At 38.2% G+C, this 19537-nt stretch overlaps 1 protein-coding gene across 2 annotated transcripts; it reads left to right on the top strand.

The window, feature by feature from the left end:
* Positions 1 to 1284: 1284 nt before the first annotated feature.
* otpa (orthopedia homeobox a) lies at positions 1285 to 8599 on the top strand. Of its 2 annotated transcripts, none has more exons than XM_084746537.1 (3): positions 1285 to 1604; positions 2076 to 2488; positions 7234 to 8599. In XM_084746537.1, the coding sequence occupies exons 1-3, from the start codon at positions 1529 to 1531 to the stop codon at positions 7753 to 7755; spliced, it is 1011 nt and encodes a 336-aa protein (XP_084602663.1). In that variant the 5' UTR covers positions 1285 to 1528; the 3' UTR covers positions 7756 to 8599. The 2 variants fall into 2 exon arrangements, with proteins under 2 accessions (XP_084602663.1, XP_084602664.1); XM_084746538.1 differs by having other exon boundaries at positions 1287 to 1565.
* Positions 8600 to 19537: the final 10938 nt, after the last annotated feature.

The raw sequence follows: 19537 nt of genomic DNA, 5'->3' as shown, positions 1-19537 counted from the left end.
AGAGCCCTTTAAAAGAAGATGACAAGAAATATCTCCAAGTGCGCGTCTTCTTATTTTCTTCCTCTGAAGAAAGACGCAGACATCAGCGCAAAAAAAAAAAAAAAAAAAAATCTCCTCCACACGTCCCCGATGCGTCCGAAAGAGATTCCCGCACGACTCCATCCCTCCATCCTCCATCCATCCCTCCCGGTCTGTCTGTCTCAGTGTCCGTCGGTCGGGTCGTGCCACCAGATTGCAGACAAATAAAAGATGAGCAGAGGCAATTGAAGCCTGGATGGATGGAAGAAAAGAAGCCAAACGAGCCCCGGGGTTCACGCTCGGACGCCTCCTTTGTGCCACTTTTTCCTGCACATAATAAATAAACCTGCTCCCACAAAACGTCCCGACATCTGTCTGATACAACATGTCTGATTTTTTTTCTTTTGTCCTTAAATATTTGGCAGACCGGTGGAGAAAAAATGTGCTAATTGAGCCTAATATTGTTTTATTCGGTGACAAAGGGATTTTTAAAGAACTTTCATTGAGAATAAATAAACAAAGTATGACAAAAGAGGAATAAAGGCCTCCTCCAAGTCTATATTAACTGTGTCCTTTATATCAAAGGGAAGCATTCACAGCCTCATGTTGAACTCCCTCCACTTTCCGCCGAATTAATTTGCTCACACATCATTTAAACTCAAGTCCCTCCCTTCTTGACAGTTGGGCCTAAACACTAGTAAATTACCACTAATTTATACTGATCTTACTCTGATATTTGCAATAAAGGCGTATAGATTTGGCACTAATTACATAAAAGCCTAATGGCCTTGAAAATGAGGCTGCATGGTTGGAATTATATAAAGTTTGTTGTTGGGAAATCAAGGATATTAGAGGAGGTTCAGTTGGTCTCCAAGAGGCATTTAGTGTCGTAAAAAGGTCGAATATCTTCACAGAGGCTAAAAAAAGCCAAAATTTTAAATGGAGTTTTGTATTAGAGTCAAGTTAATATTCAAGGTATTATATTAGCTATAATTTGGCGTGTGTGTGTTTTAATGCTTCCTCCTGATATGAATAAGTCCTATTCCTGAACTATAAAAGCGGGTGCAGAGCAGCATGCACAATTAAACAAATATTGTGGTGATCCAACATTTCTTGAGCGGGTCGAAGCGCTCACACAGATATTAAATCAGGTTATTTTATTGGATGTAATTTGGAGGAGAAATCAAAGCCAATTACAGGAATGAGGAGGAATGAACTTGTGGATGTGAGAGGATGGAGGTGGAGGGTGGTTGAGGGGTGGAGGGGGGTCTGGTCGGGCTAAAGCTGACATACCTCAGGCTTCAACTCTGATTGGTCCTCGTTTGGAGAAGCTCATGGGTTCATTCCGCCGTTAAGCGCCTCCCCATTTCTCTAAACTACATTATAATGCAACGAACCTCCCTTTTAACCACAAACCGAATTTGCTTTCATTTAGGCCATATATATTTCTTAAATAGGTTAAAGTAGAGATTTTTTTTGGGAATAGCACTTCGCCCTGGAGCGGTGCGCAATGCTATCTCATGCCGACCTCCTGGATGCTCGCCTCGGTGAGTTATCATCACCAAACTCCGGTCTTCAACTCTACTGTAAGCTGGAGGCACTTCTAATCTTAAATCAAGCTCAGAAAATTGTCAATTTGCTTCTTATATCATCTTAATGCGACTGAAGTGAGCTAAACTCGCCTAATTCATTGGAAAAGTAATTATTATTATTATATTACTGCGTAATTTGATTTAACAATTTTCTAAGATATCAGTGTGGTCGAATTGAATTAAGAGTATTTAAGGAGCAGATTGTAATGTGCATGCCGTGGTTGTCTCTGTCAAAGAGCTGCAGAAGCTTCTTTAATTTCTGCATTTTGTGTTTTTAAATTTGATCGTTTTAATGCATGCTTCTGAAGCAGAAAAATCATGTTTCAGCTATTCTTAATTCCTCTGTTTTGCCTGTAAAGCATTTTGCATGCATGCAGTTTAAAGTTTAACATGTCCCTTCTTTCCTCCTGTAGCCAAAGTCTTTTCTGTCCAAACCTTACAATGCAGATGTGCTTCTCTGTGCAGGGATGAAGGATGCCGCGGCGGAGCTTCTGGGCCACAGGGAGGCTCTGAAGTGCAGGCTCGGGGGAGGGGGACCTGACCCCGGACACTCCGGGGAGCTCGGCCCGGGCCCGGACGGTGTCGAAGGGGCCACGATGCTCCCGGGCGATGATATCAGCAGCGGCGGAGGAGGCAACCCGGTGCAGGTCAGCAGCAAAGAGCAGCAGGAAAAGCAGCAGCAGCAGCAACAACAGCAGAACAACAACCCGAACCAGTCCGGAGCGCAGCAGACCCAGAAACAGAAGCGGCACCGGACCCGCTTCACCCCGGCGCAGCTCAACGAGCTGGAGAGGAGCTTCGCCAAAACGCACTACCCAGACATCTTCATGCGGGAGGAGCTGGCGCTGAGGATCGGCCTGACGGAGTCCAGAGTGCAGGTAGGACGGCTGGAAATAGTTTTAATCAACGATGGAAGGAATGAAACTACACAGTTTACAGTTTGACATTTGTAGGATGCGTATGTTTGGCTAATATCTCTAAAGCAACATTAAACATGCTACAATAGAGAACAGAATAAATTCGCGTATGAATAATAATAATAAAAAAAAATCCATTGAAAAATAAATGTTCCCCAGCTACAAAAAAAGGTAAACGAAATCCTGCTGAAGCAATTTTATTGTAAGAGCAATTCTACAAAATAAGAGTTGCATTCAGTGAAATTATATCCCCCCAACAGCCTTTTTATTCTTTATTTTCTGACGTCAAAATTCGACTTAATTTCTCCACTTATTTACTTATTTCTGCAATTGCGGTATACATTTATTCAAATTATTTTTCAGTTTAATTTTCTGCACAATTTTAAACAATGCACAAAATATTTGCAAAGAAAACAAATAATATACAGTGTAGTGCAGAGAGGGAGCTTTTTTGAAGCCCCCACCTAAAGTCAATAAGATAAAAAAAAAAAAAAAAAATCTCAGTTATTAAAGTTAACATACAGAAAAGGATACAACTGACCGTAAACTAATGGTAACAAAATGTATGTGATAGCAACAATTTTAACAAGCTGCATATTTGAAACGCAACCTCGATATATTCTTTAAATTGTTAATCAATCATCAATCAAGTATTGCTTTTATAATAAATAAATGCAGTTCATTTTTTTCATGCATGTACAATTTAATGTTGTGATTTTAGCCGTCGATATTAAGATTTAAAGAGAAAACAAAGACGTATTTTTAATTGTAGGCTTTAATTGTAGGACATTTGATATCGTATTAATATGAGTTATTTACTAGAAAAAAGAGATGCATTGATGACACGTTTTGTACAGAAGTGTAACACATGTAACGAGTGTGTTCAGCGTTCACTTGTGTTGAAAATTGAACACAAAAGATCTGTGTGAGCCATTTTAACACAAAATTGTGTCAGGTGACTTAACACACCTAAATGTGCCATTTCACTACATTAAATGTTAATTATATATAAATGAAAATGACCAGAAACTATTAATTAATGTGTTACTATTACAACATAATGCGTTAAACATATTACCGGGCATTTGTAATAAAAAAAAAAAAGCATAAATAAGCAACGAAAATATCTACTGTCGAACCCAACTATTAAAATACAAATTTTTATGACCGCTTGTCCCAAAATTGTCTTTGTTCTTGAAAATGTATTTCATTAAAGACAAAACCAAAACAGCTGAAAGAAAGTGTATTTTATTTGTTAATTATATGAGGTCATGTTATTTCTTATGGGAGCTTTAATAAATGAGCCAGCAGCAAATAAATTACAGCCAACAACACAGTTTTTTTGGGGCTGTCGTGTGTGTGTTGTTGTGAGGGTTGAATTTTCCCCTCATAATTATATTTGTTTAATTTTATGCTTTACACCATGAGGTTTGGCTTACAATCTTTCAACAACAATGACAACAACAAAATAAATTGTTTATGTGTCTGATAGTTTATTCTATCCTTGGATGTTGTCAGGGCAACGTAAAACATTAATAATAAGAGGTTTGGACCAGAGGTGCAGCGTCTGTGTCTAGATTGGAACAGACACTCGTCTTTTATCCCAAACACTGTATAACATGTCTGGAGGCATTATTACAGCTTGACATCAGGTTGTTACATCAACAAAAAAAACTGCCATGCTCTCACTCTCACGAAAAAAAAAAAATATATATTTTTTTATGAAAACTTGTGTTTGTACATTTTATTTTATTTTATTTTGTTTTATTTTGTTTTATTTTATGTATCTAAAGAAGCTTGTTTTGCAGGGAATTTTTACATTTATCCAAATTCTGCCTAGTTCAGAATTGGCCAACATTTTGTGTCCACCATCTAATGTAATGAATCCACAGGGAACCAAATGATGATTGCAGCTTTATTACACTCGTTTAATCGCCTCAGATAAAACTGCGCTGAAACCAACCTTTAAACAGACCTGAATCAACTGTTTGAGGCTGACTAAATTCTGTGGATTTTATCCTCCTTTATGTCCTCAGTGACTTCCAGTCTGCTCAAATTGGAGTTATGGCGCCACCGCCTTATTACCCAGCGATGGCGGAGGCACTTGGGTCGCTCACATGTGAAATAACACCCTAATAATCATTATTATTATTGCATGAGTCTATCTACCATTTCCATAAAATAAGAATTAGTGAAATGAAGCTCATCTGCTGTTATGAGAGGAGCTGGAATAAGAAGAAGCAGGTCCAGGTTGAGTTTAGCGATGGGCCTGTCACCGCTCTGCACGTCTCAATGCTGGACGCGCTGAGGGTGCACTCTGTCTTTTTAAACGGAATGAGAAATTGCATTTTCTTTCCTTTGAAGTGTAATGCATTTCAGGCCGGATTTCACGGCTGCATGGCTGCTGCGGGGAGGGGAGGGAGTGAGGGGGGAGAGGAGAAAGTGAGATTGTCCCGTTCTTATTACTGCGCCCCACTTTCTCAAGCAAATCTTCACATTAATCATAGACGGCCCGCTTACAAGCAAACCTATAGAAGCTCAAGGACTCCCGGAATAAAGTCTGTTTGTCACCGCACTAACATTATCTTTATTATCCGACTGCATGCGCTCTCAATGGCTCCTCCTAAAGCAGGAAAAATAACTTGGGGTCAAAATATCTTATTAAAAATCACGTAATTTACATAACACCATAAGATTGTCATAAGTTAAATGCATAATTTCTGCATCTTTGAAACGTCTAAATAATTCACATAAAATTCTTGATATAATCTGTAATATTGTGAATTCATATTATTCAAATATTTTTGGCTTTTTAAATGCAAAAACAGACAAAATACTAGACTATACACAACATCTATACATAGAGAAAATAAAACAACAATAATAAAAAAAACAGAAATAAATAAATAAATGCTAGGTTTCAGTACTGTACCTCTAGCAGACAATTCCAAGTCAAAGTAAGTCCAAAAATGGCTTCCAGCTCCAATCCCTGCTGAGTGGATCCCCTAGTTGAGTATTTCGCTTCCTCAAGCTTTAGATTGTTTTTATGGATTTATTGACGCAAAATTCACATTAAACTTTGCACATTTTGACGCTAGTTGACGTACAAAATAAAAGTCAATTACATGTATGAGAAGTCAAATGTCGAAGCAGAAAGTTTATTGCAAGATAATAACCAAAATAAACAAATTTTACGCATGTGTTTTTCAAGCACAAATCTGAACGATGTAAACAGATGGCACATCATATGCTCATAGGATCCATGATTCTTATATGAAATCTCGCTTCTTTTATATTATAATCTGACAGTTTCTGGAGGTTTTCAGTATTAATGATCAAGATAGAGAGAGTATAACGCAAATAAACTAAATTTGCGCACGACTTATTTACTTTTGGTGACGTTTACGCACAAATCCAATCAATGTAAACTGGACTGCACATTGTTAAACGCTGATATGATCTGTAATCACACGTAAATTGACCATTTATTGGAGGCATTCGGCGTTGACGATCAAGATTTAGAGAGAATTACCAAAATAAATAAAATTTGCGCACGTTTTTTCTGTTTTTGTAAAATTTGGTAACGTTTACGCACACATCTGAACAAAATAATCTGGGTGGATCCTGGCACAAACATAAATCAGTGTTTTTCTGCAACAGATTTATTGTTGGTTGTTCGCATTATCATCATGATCACAGACTGATGCCATAACCTTTTTATGAGCGTTCACAGCCCTGATAACATGACCTGTCAGTGCACAACCAGCCATTACACCTGCCCCTCCTAACTCATTACATATCTGTCTGCATCCCTGAAAAGTCGAGATCATTTAACACATATTTTTTATGTGTAGTGGTGATGACTGTAATATATAACATTTTTATGGATTGACTGACGCAACATTTCTACGATTCACCTTAAATTTTAAACATTTGATGTTGATCATTTGATTTGATTTAGTGTGCAAAATAAAAGTTGACTATTATTGAAGTTCACTGGAGGTTTTTCAGCGTTAGAAATCAAGATATAGAAAGAATTACCCAAATCAGCTACATTTTCACGCGTGTTATTTATTTTGGTAACGTTTACGCACAAATCCTAACAATGTAAAGTGGATGACATATTGTTATGTGGTGGTAGGGTCCTTGTATGAGATTTAACCTCTGTTATACCAGAGGCTAAAAGTTTATTTGATATTTTTCATTGTTAATGATCAATATATGGAGTGAATCACCAAAATAAACTACGTGTGCACGTGTTATTTCGTTTTGGTACTAACTGGGCACCTTTACGCACAAACCGGAACAATGTCAATTGGATGGCACACTGTTACAAGATGATAAGATGAATCATTGATCCTTGTATGAGATGTAACATCTGTTACTCTAGGAGCTGAACGTGTCTTTGAGGTTTTCAGCGTTAAGGATCCAGATATGGAGATAATAACCAGAATAACTTAAATCTATTATTTATTTATTTTATTAATTGTGAACGTTTGCGCACAAATCTGTACAAATGGATGGTACATTGTTATGAGCTGATATGATCCTGGAAAAAAAAGACATACATTTTTCTGCAACTGTTGTTGTTGTTCGCCTTATCACGATGATCCCAGACTGATGTCATAATCTTTTTATGAGCACTCACAGCTCTGATAATATGACCTGTCAGTGCTCCTCCTGACTCATCAAATGTTTGTCTGCAGGTCTGGTTTCAGAACCGACGCGCCAAGTGGAAGAAGCGCAAGAAGACCACCAATGTGTTCCGCGCTCCGGGGACTCTCCTGCCGACGCACCACGGCCTGCCCCAGTTCCCGTCCGCCGCTGCGGCGGCAGCGGCCATGGGCGACAGCCTGTGCTCCTTCCACGCCAACGACACCCGCTGGGCCACGGCAGGGATGCCCGGCGTGTCTCAGCTGCAGCTACCGCCGGCTCTGGGCCGCCAGCAGGCCATGGCGCAGTCCCTGTCTCAGTGCAGCCTCGGCGCGGGGCCGCCGCCCAACTCCATGGGTCTATCCAACATGTCGTCGAACGGCTCCGGGCTTCAGTCTCACCTCTACCAGCCCACGTTCCCCGGGATGGTACCCGCGTCCCTGTCCGGCCCCACCAACGTGACCGGCTCGCCTCAGCTGTGTAGTTCCCCGGACAGTGACGTCTGGAGAGGGACAAGCATCGCGTCGCTGCGCCGCAAAGCGCTGGAGCACACAGTATCCATGAGCTTCACCTAACGAGCTTTTCTTTCACGTTCACAGAGAGCTTCTGCACTTAGTTCTGATTCATCCAACCCACCGGGAAAAATACAACCAGGATACTTGTTCAGATAACAAACCGCAGCTATTTTCCTTCAGAATCACCAAGAAGAGGGAAACCTGAAGCTCTTTGTCAGGCCTTTATCAAGCATAGGACTGGTTCTGTTTGAAGCTATAATTTATTATTTCGCATGTAGCCTATGACAACTATTTATTTGTCTATTTAAATTAACTTATTCTGTTTTTGTTCTGTGTTTATTTATTTATTTGGCACATGCAGCCCTCCTCTGTACTGTTGGAGGGCCATCAGTGACATTTGCTTGGTGATTGAAGACAATTTCTGTGGATACTTTGAGACACAAAACTAGGTTCCTTTTCCACCTGCTGCACAGCATGCAGCTCCGAAGGGCCAAAGGGATGCACACAGTGGACGTGCAGACACAAGACACCTGGAGGTTTAAAAGGACTTGAAAGATTCACCAGAAGAAGAGAGGGAGGAGGACACTGATTTGACAGGACACCATGGGAGAGGACTTGACTGCATGTGCTGTCCAAGGCAAAAAAATAAAGGGAAATACTATAAATTAAGACATGGAAACTGACTTTAACTATAATCTGTTATATAGGATGTTTTTGTGTAGCGGAAGCACTCGTGTTCCCATTTTGGTCAGTTTGTGATAATAACTTATGTTTCCAAAAATGATTCTGTCTGTGCTTATTATCAAATATGACTTTCTTAAATGTTTGAACCATTTTGTTTCATGGACATGTTTATATCAATTCAATGTAAATGATCAAATAAAAATCATTTTCAATTATGTCACATCATGGATCAACCCTCCTTTATTGAAGCAGTTAAAGGACATCAGTGAAGAACTGAAACTAAGAGAAAAAAGTCCTGTTTTTTATGTTATACAATTGGTTTTAAAATAGATTCATTACTGTACCATAAAAAAGGAGGTGTGGACAGCGTAAGATGTAATATTTATTTTTTAAAAATAAATGTTTGCAGCTTTAATTTAGTCCAAAACACATCAGTGCATTGCCAGCATGTCCCAACTTCCAAACTAAATTATAAATCATAAATCACCTTCAAATTTTATGACATTATGTCATGATATCATCAGATGAGCTGTGTAAAAAAAATCATATGGGAATTTGGTTGAATCAACTTATCTTTTCTCATTAATGTAAAGTTTTATTAATCGAGATAACTGAACATAAAATTTCAAGTACTTTCAGAACACTTCAGAACTTACAAACACATGTTCTTCTTTTCTTCTTTTAGTCTTTTGACTCGAAATGATGAGTTGAGTTCAAACTCATTAAATTAAGTTTCTAAAGAAACACGATCAGCACATTAGCAGACTTCCCAGGATGCTGACAGTCTGGACACTAACTTGCACAGCAGGGCTGTCACAATGTCACATTCATGTCACATCCACTACACAAGAATCTCAAGAATCCACAATAACAAGATTACCACGATATCTATAGAAAATTTGAAACCAAAAATTCTATCAATCACATTAATCTTTAACTTTGTTTATTGTGTGTTTTGTCTTGTTTTGTTGAAAATAATTAACACTCTAAATACGGGTCTACGGCATTGGAGAGAGAATCTGTAGCTGTTAACAATTTAACGAACATGATGTCAGTATTTCATTTTTAAATATCATTGTTATCATCAATACTATTATATCCATGGTATCATCCAGTTTAAATCTTCAATTTAAACATAATGACATCATGTCATGACATCATCCGATGAGGACATAGAGTGACCTCATCCAGAATCGATGAAGACATGAAGATGACTTCTACAGGTGGAAACCCAATTTACAGCTAAAATAACAAGGATCACCCAAAAAAAGTGAAATGCAGGCTGTGAAAGTATGATGGTTTTTGTAACAGCAAATCTCTGGTACAATTTTGTGCCATTTCTACTTTATTTTCATATTTTATATGATACCTCAGTACATATCTGTTGGAAATACAGAACTTTCTACTCCACCACATCTGTCTGACAGCCACTACTCTGCAGATTTAAATTTTACACTCAAAACATGTGAGCAGTATATAAAGTATGCATAAAAGATCCCATTAAACAAACAAATATTATTGGTAAAAATCAGCTCCACGTCAACCAGCTATAAAATTAAAATGCTGCTTAATGCATAAATAAAAAGAATCCAATAATATTATATACAGTACATAATTATATACCACTCTGAAAGCAGTCATTTTGCATTATGAGGGCTTTTATTTTGATATTGTAAGTACATTTTGCTAATGGAGGCGTTTTACACTGGTTTTCCTTCCATGTCTGCCACCTCTCGTTCCAGGATGTTTAAAGGTGGGGTGAGTGATTCTGGACAAAGATAGCTGATGGTTGAGTCTCAGTGTTTTGTTGCAATCCAGTGTTGGTATTTGACAACCTGGGAAATCAACAAGCAACTGTATTCTTCAGAATTGTTTACCCCATGTTTAAAGGACCAGTGCATAGGTTTTAGTGGTATCTAGAGGTCAGCTCGCAAACACTTCACCTCACTCCCCTTCCAATTGGTAGGAGAACATTAAGTTCTCATGAAAAATGTGGAAGGCTTTAGATCCAGGGTTTAGTTTGGTTTATATAAATATTATATTCCTCTGCCATATTCTACCAATAAATCCCCTTAAATCTTACACATCTTGTGTTGGAAGTTGAAAGCAGTTGCATATTTTGCTTTTTTTTTTTTTACTGTATGGAATCAAACCAGTCAGACCGTAAAACACCAGATCAGCTCTTATCCACACAGCATTAAGAAACTGATCATCATCCAATTATGCAGTTCTTTTTTTTAAGTGGACAAATGTCTCTGCCATTAGCTAGAGTGTAACCATATAAGATCCATATCTTTCGTTTAATTTTTGATTTTCTATCAGGAGGCACATAAAATCAGAGACAGGTTTGAGTCTCTGATGGTTGCAGTTATTTTTTTTTAGCATCTGTTAATGTTGATCTAACAAATCACTCAAACTATATTATCTTATTTTCTAATTCTTTTGCTTCATTTTTTTGTTTTGATGGACAACAGTAGTCATATTTTAATGTTTTGCTCAAAATTATATGTATTGATAGCTGAGTAGTCCCTGGATATTGGCAGGGATATGACCCTGCTGTCCCTGCTCGATTCTGCACCCTTCTGTAGGATTTGGAGACATCTAGCTGGGACAAGCTGACAGGACACCTCATCATGCCTTCCCCTTCCAAGCATATAAGAACCTACAGTGTCTGTGAAACAAAGAAAGGCCGTATCTAACTATCTATTTATCTAACCGTAGAAACATGGCGGTGCAACATGGCAGCCTCCGTGGAGGAGGACCCACACCCTCTGTAGAAAACAGCTCATTCTAGGGCAATGAAAACACAACTATTCTTATTTTCAGGTGATTAAACACTAATGAAGGCATACTTATGGATATTATATTCAATTTCGGCCACATTCTGGTAATAAATCCCTGCAAATCCTGTTTATAAGTTGATATGAGAAGCAAACAGAAGTTTGCATGTCTCAGAGTCGTCTCAGGTAAGACGCGTTTTCTGTACATCTTCTCATAGTTGCTATTTTGTTGATATTATGACTATAAATATCAGAGATATTTGGATAAGACTTGGAAAGCTTTCCTGTGATGCCTAACTGAAGTCTTTAAATACTCTTTAATATCATGGAAATTCAATATCCAATGGAGGACCAAGTTTTTTGAAGTCCTAGCCATAAATAGTTCACATTAGTTCATTCATACCAATTTATATTTATATATATGTATAAGGAAACATACAGTACATCTAATTAATCAACTGTCAGTCACAGACTTATCTTAAAAAAATGCATGTTGGAAAGTCATTACAAACTTAAAGTTTTATACCGCCCACCTTGGGCTCCTCTCATTCCTCCATGGAAAACTCTATCATCATCTAGAAAAAGTAGAATCTTACCGTTCAATCTCTCAACAAGTTGTCGCCGACATGTCGAACATTTGCGATAACTGGTGGCATTAGATTAAACATTAAAAAAAGCTGAGCAGGGATGCAAAAAGTGTCAAATGTTGGTTTGACTGTACAACCTTAGTCGTCACCATCAGATTAATTTTACACATCAAAGTCTGTTTACTGTTTTCTTGAGGAATTCTACTGCATATGTGGAACAAGTTGTACAAAAATGCTTTGAAACTTTGAAGTCTGATAAATTGACTCAAGTGACGTCACTGCAACTGTGATCACAATCAGCAGTTTCCACTGTAATAATTTGTTTCAGCTACTGTAGACTAGTGGAACTAGATCAGTCAGTTAGTATTGTCCTATGTCGGCCTATCATTCCTGTCTGTGTACCACATGGAACATGTCTTCCATCCCAGGGCTTTTCACGTTGCACTTAGCCCAAAGCTAAGGGAGCTGTCAGCCCCAGGCTAAGAAAGCTTTTACACTTGCACAATCCAGGACCATTCCAGTGTAGCCCTGCTCCAGAGCAGAGTTAGCTCTGAGTTTGTGGGGTTATCCCATGAAAATCGACTAAACCCAGGGCTAAAAAGTGCCAGCGTGAAACAGGGATAAAAGAAAGGAGTAGTCACAGAACACGCTAAAATGTTCTCGTCAGTTGGTGTACCAACAGACAGCCCTGTGCTTAGCTTAACTCTGGCTTATCAATGTGTAGGGCTTGTGTGAAAAGAGGATAAGTTAGCACAAATCTAACTCTTAGCCAAGCGTAAAGGACAGCCCAGGGCTAAGAATATACAGTGTGAAAAGCCCTTCAGACTTTACCTTTCATATGTAAGCTATTGGTTTTTTGAGTGGTCAAAGTACAGTGGTCACATCCACTATTATCGAGCATGTACTGAATTGAGCAGGTGCATTTCTTTAAACTATAGATGCCTTTTTTAAAAAAAGGGTTTAGCTTTCTTTCATGTTGTTTTCTCTCTCTTTTAACCCATGAATAATGTTTTGTAGGTGCAATATCCTACATTCAGCCTTACTTGATGTCAGCAAACAACTACAACAAACCATGTTTTCAACATGGCTCCTTGGTGAGTAACTTTCTCATATTACAAATAAACAGTACATTAAAATATGTTTATGAAAACATGGGTAAATGAAATATTATTTGTTTTTCTTATTTCTCTCCTCTTGTCCTCTGACCCCTCAGATTTATCTTGTGACCCTGAAATGGGTCTTGATCTACGTGTTGGAAACCACCGCTATAAATGATTGCTAACTTTAACTGGCAAAAATAAATAATGCATTTTGAATATTTTTAGATTTATTTTCAAAGTGCTGAAGTTAAATCCTTTAAGATAATACAATCCTCATGTGTTTTCAGTCTCATGCAGAGGAGGTGCAGGTCTTTCATGATGTCTGGATGTGTTTATAATCACAAAGAAGAAGCGATCAGGGGGCGGGGAAGCTCGGGGATAAAGATTTTTGCAGTCTAGCGACAGATGTGAAATAATATTACATAAATGTAATAATTTGTTTCACTATCACCCAGGTTAATTAGTTTGTGGAAATGGGTAACCTATTTCTCATTGGGTAATTTGTCACACACTGACGAGGTAGCCAATCAGTGACCCTGCTGTTGGTGGGATCATTTCTCCCAGAATGCTGTGCAGCGAGTGTGTCGTGGAAAATGTGAGAGCGAGCCAATGTTTACCTCCTATTTATTCCACACAAATAAATGAAATCAGTCAATAAACCATCCAAGGGTGAATATGGCTCTCTCTATCCCGGATTATGAATGAGAGCTCATTAATTTTCCTGTGTGTGTGTGTGTAAGAGAGAAAGGGAGAGAGAGAGGGAGGGAGGGAGGGAGACAATCTGTGTGTGTTTGTATGCATGTATAGGTGTGCATGCATGTGTATTTGTGAGTGTGCATATAGTTATTGTGTGTATGTCCTGTATGTTTATATTTGTTTATGATGTTGAATAAAATCATGTGAATTCATATTAGGACACGTTATCACAAATCAAAACACTTACATGCAAAGATAGATGGTTTTGTGATTATCTTGACAAAATAGGAATTATAGTTTAGGAAATGGGTTTATCTTAGCTTAAAGACTGAATCTGAAACCACCAAAGGTTTATGTTATATATTTTTTATATTTAATCTGTTTAAAAATTGTAGTGTGATGAAAAAATCACTGCATCCAGCCATGAAATAATCTAACAAGGGACATGTTTGAATTGTTTTGAGACAAACATGTAAACCTGTCTTTTAAAGGTGCAGTATTCTGGAGAAAGACAGTTGATAACTGAGGTTGTGAAATACTTTTTAGACTAAGCAATCATCAGTTTTACCAACCTGTGATTGACAAAGTCAGGGTTTGAATTACACAGTGGTTTTTGTTGGAGCCCTATTTTCCGGCGCACATTGCTTCTAAAACACATCACGTGCCAATTTCAGGGTGACTGTGAGAAGCATGTTACTGTTATTATTACAGATAGTTTAAGAGTTAGGTTTAACTCTCCCCAAACACGTTACAGGTGCAGAAAAAAAACTCTGGTCCTTATTTGATGCTGTTGTTCTGCCATTTAGAACAACTGGTGTACTTCATAAACATGAGTGTCGGACGCCTTTAGTGTGTTTTGGCCTTTAATATCAACATCATAATCTGATCTTTGTGAATGTAAACTAATGTGGAAAAAAATTAATGAATCAAAGTTAATAAAAATAAATAAAATCTAAATCAAAATTAACTTACATTTGTTTTTACATGAGAGGACTTCATAAAGTATCATAGGCACATAGAAGCAGCTTTTTGGCTGTGTCCATCTGTCCTTTCACTTCCCTGTCCTTTACCCTTCTGTCTGTGGACTGTTATAATTGGTAGAAAGTGGAATTGGGGCCAAAAGTTCAATTTGCAACAACAGAAAGCAAACAGAAACCAAAGTACGTAACATGTTCAGTCTGTCTGTCTGTCTGTCACCTCAGCTCCGTGTCAGAACCACAGACAGCGCAGCGGTCAGGGTGTCACACACAACAACCCACACAGCATGGTGTTAATTAGTGAAGATACATGTTCAGAAATTTTAACATAATGTGCGGATAAACACACAACACTGGCATATTTTCGCAATTATTATTTATTTCAGGACCATCACGCTATAGAGCTCCCCTCCAGTGTCCCAGATTAGGATTTCAGGGGAGCTCATGTCCTTTTCAGGGGAGCCGAGCTCCCCTTAGCTCCCGCGCAAAGTCTCCTCTCATGGAGATTTTCTAAAGCCTGAAAACAGAGGAGGAGCAGAAGTCTAATTTTCCCAGTTACACCAGAATAAACTCCCTGCCCCAGGATTAAATGGGCTAAAAGTTAAAAAATATCAGTTATAATGCTAGCATGAACTCAATCCTGATATTATTGTCTTTATAAAATCAGAAGTCACCATGTTTCACACTGACAGCGTCTAGTCTTAAATCAACCAATGAGAAAAAGAGAATTTGGGCCAAACATCCCATCATTGTCAATAAAACAAAAATGTGTAATCCTTTGGCTTTTTGGTGGTAGAAGTATGTTGGTGGCTTCACATCCTTGATATGAATCCAAATTCATGAGAAGTTTAATTTTATTTGACAGGCAGAGTCTAGGAGTGTCTTGGTGATTGTTATGCCAGATGGTGGCGAGAAAATTCCATTTGAAGGTTTTATTAATTTTCGTTAAAATGGAGAGGTTCGGCCGACGCTGTCTTTGCTCTCTGGCTGACGAGGCTGACTGACATCTCGCTGCTCCCTCCATTTGTCATTGTTTGAAAAGGTCTTAATTGTATTACATGCAAATGAAGAGATTTGATTTTTGCCCATTATCTATTCATAAGAGAAAATGAACAGAACATTAGTGGGTCACCAAATGAGGGAGGGAGGAGAGGGGGGAGGGGAAGGGGAGGAGGGGGTGAGAGACAGACAGCGATGATCAGTGAGACAGAGAGGGAGATGATACAGAGTAAAAGAGAACTGGCAGCTTTACATTACCTCACTGTATGTCTTCAAACTTTTTGGATTTGCACAAAAACAATCCTTCCAGGCCCATGTCTGAAGTGTGTGTGCGTCTGTGTGTGTGTCTGTGTGTGTGTGTATGTAAGAGGTCAAGGCTGATAATTAACCCATGATGACTGAAACACAGCAATTACAGTCATACTCATGTGACAAATCAAAGTGACAAGCTTGAATACACTCAGGCTTCTTCCCTGGTCAGCTTTAGACCATGATCCTCTGTCATATATATTCTAATCAGATACACATACACTTTGTTTAGGTCTTATGTAGGGCTGCACAATTTGATAAGAAAAAAAAGAGTCATATTTGCAATTATTTTGACTGGAATTGCAATTGTGATATGATTAGTGGAAATGATCAGTTTTGCGTTACAATTTTCATGTTCACTGAAGAAATACTTCTTAAAATTGTGATGATGTGATATTTACTGGGGTCTGTACCAAACAAACATGTTTTCTTTCACCTGGAGAGCAAGGTGTTAGCACTTACAGTTCTTCATTATAATGCAAAAAATTTCAATTTGGATATTGCACTTGACCATATTGCAATTTTATTGTGATTGTGACGAGTCTTCTGGTGTAAGTGTCACTATACATATTTTCTGTGTTTTCATTAGAACTATAATCTACCAAATAAACAGTCATTATAAAAATTGTTGACAGTGATTTCTGTGGATTATCTGCAAAAACTGGGACAATTATTCTGGAGAGAGATGTTTCTGTTGCATTTTTAACGTATTTTTTGAGAACAAAAAAGAAAAAGACAGAAAGAAAATTCAACTCACCTCCATTGCGTCAGGGAGGAGGCAAACTTCTCAGAGACAGTTGTTTTAAAATCTGCAAATAGAACTGATGTGCCAAATATAATTGCATGTTAAAATAAAGCAGAAATGATCAATTCTGTGTTGACTAGGGTATGTATAATGTTAATTTCAGCATCTGAGGATGTATGTGTGGGCTCTGTGCAGACATCCACATACACCACTACAACAAGCTACAGAACACGGTGTGCGTACGTGTAGGATTTGTCCTCCAAGAGGACTCCAGAAAGTAGCATGAACAGAACTACTTTGTGTCCATGTTGTCTGCAGCTGTCCGTGTTTGTGTGTATAATCAGGCCTTGACAGCAGCGGTGGGAAGTGAGAAATTTATTTTGTTCTGGGAAATATTAGTGATGTTCCAATACTAATCAGACCCTCCAGGAAGTTGTGATGTTGCAGTCGCAGCAGTTCATACATATTCATCCAAATCCCACGAATTCTGCGCGGTCTTGCAACTTTGTCCAAACTCTCAATGCTTTGTTCTATTATTCAGTATTTTTTTTCTGTTTATATATACATATATATATATATGTATATATATATATATATTGTACTTTAAAGAGCAGAAGGTTTGTTATTGTTATTGACATTTATTAATGTTCTGTACACCTCTTCATCTAAATATAAAGCATATGTTTGTTATTTTGAATTTTTGTACTCGTGAGCCTCTTTGGTGAGGTTACTTAGAACTCTTAGAATAGGGTACGGTTCTATTCTTCCTGGAACAAGTTGTCCTTGATTGCAATGAATTATACAAAAAAAGGCAACTTCCTTTCGTAATTTTCACTTGCTCCTGCAATTTCATTTCAGAAAGTGCCTAAAAACACTGCAAAATGCATTGGATTTTTTTTTTTTTTTTTTAGAAAAGCTGCTGTGAAATCAGACATTTTAGGCCACAACTTTCCCCAAAACAGCCTGCGAAATCCAGAAATCCCAAATTTAAAAATGGAATACAGGGATAATGAATTACATCATATGGGATTGATGCATAGACTCATCCATTATTATCAGCTGTATCAGAAGCATTTATCATATTGTTATCAGTATCAGAGCAACCCTACAAAAATTGAGTACATCTGTATTGCTTCTGTTAACATGAAGAAATGAATTTGAAGTCATATTTTTGTAAATGAAAATTAGTTAAGGATAAATCTTGTATATCATCAGCTATAGACTTGTGAAGCTGCTCTCCTGTGTGCTGAGGTCTGAGTGCAGATCCTGTGAGGCAGAGGCCACAGAAGGTAAAGCAGAACACAGTGAAAGCCTGATGAAGAGGGACAGTGAAGTGTGTTGGTCAAGAATGAGACTCTCTCTTCTACAAGACCCCTCCGAACAGCGAGGGAGGGAGCCCGTTATTGAATACTGTTGTTGGCCCATTGTTAAATTACGGCTTAATTCCTTTTCCATCATCATAACCATTTGTTTTCCTTACAGGGCGGTGATGCTGCAGGGGGATGAGACCAGGCGCTACAGCGGAGGAAGAGAGTAGGAGGACTTTTTTCTTTGCTCTGGTCTTTAGTGCTGCCAGTGTTTTGGTGGCCATCGCATCATGACTTCACCTCTTAGCTGATTCCTGCCATTGGTCATATTTGACACCTCGTCTACACCAGACCGAGGCAGCTGCACTCAGGAACCACTTACCTTTTTCTTCCATTTCTTCCCGAATCTCTGCCTTACCTCCTTTCCTGGTCTTTCTTGATTTTTATAAATTCTCTTTATCTTTTCTCTCATCTTCACTGTGTAATGAGTTTTTGAAAATGTCACCGTCCTTCCTCATTTCTTGGCGCCATACAGGCCTCATTACATTTTCTATGTGCTTTTCAGCCATGCTGGCAACATGGCTGTGTGAATGTTGGTTTGTCAGCGGGTCGGCTGGTCGTCCACTTTAATCCAAACTTAAATACTTCAACAACTGTTGGATAGATTACCATAAAATTTGGTGAAAACATTCCCTGTGTAATAACAGCAACAACAATATAGCACTTTTTTTTAAATAAAATTACAAAGTACTGATAAAAACATTTAAAAACTTACAAAAGTTATACAGTATTATACAAAAGTAGCTATATGACACAATGTAAGAAATATAAAAATCTTTATGGAAGTCAGACAAAAAAAAAAACTTTTTATCTAGCACCACCAACAGGTCACATTTTAAACTTATTTTGTGGAATATCTCAACATATACTGGACAGATTGGTACATAATATTTGTGGTTACCAAACAATGTCTTAATAAAATAAGAAAAGATATATATACATATATAGATATAGATATAGATAGATGGATTTGTCCCAAGTTCACTAGAAGGACCTCTGACTCTGAGTGTCGTTCCATCGTATTTTCTCTCGAAGGGAGTAAGAAGAAGAGTTCTGAGTTGTCTGGAATGCAACATTAGCGCTAATTAGTAAATGTTAGCATGCTAGCATGCTAAACTATGATGGTGACATGGTAAACACTTTACCTGCTAAAGATCAGCATGTTAGCATCTCTCTATGAGCTTGTTAGCATACTGACATTAGCATTTAGATCAAAGCACCGCTTTGCTTCAGTACAGCCTCATAGAGCAGGTAGCATGTCTGCAGCCTTGTTGCTTTTGTACTTGAACCACATTCCTTCACACCCTTTGAATTAATTACACACTGACTCAAAACACTTCTCTACAGTCTACATATGTGACCTATTCATTCAGATATGTGACACATAGTTAAACAAACAGAGCATCACCCATCCCCAAATCTAAAACCCATTCACTCCACCTCCACCAATCCCTCTCCCTAACCCTCCTCCTTTCTCCAGCTGCCCTTGAGCTTTTCTATTACCGCATGGAAAGCACCTCGCAGCCCCTGACAAGCGCGGCGGATCGACACTAAATCAGAAATCAGTGCCAGCCGCAGATCTGAGCCACCATGAAGGT

The sequence above is a fragment of the Lutjanus erythropterus genome, chromosome 20, assembly GCF_056507025.1.
Source record: "Lutjanus erythropterus isolate fLutEry1 chromosome 20, fLutEry1.hap2, whole genome shotgun sequence".
Classification (NCBI taxonomy): domain Eukaryota; kingdom Metazoa; phylum Chordata; class Actinopteri; order Lutjaniformes; family Lutjanidae; genus Lutjanus; species Lutjanus erythropterus.
Note: the sequence above shows the minus strand (reverse complement) of the source record. Positions and strands in the feature narration are given on the sequence as shown.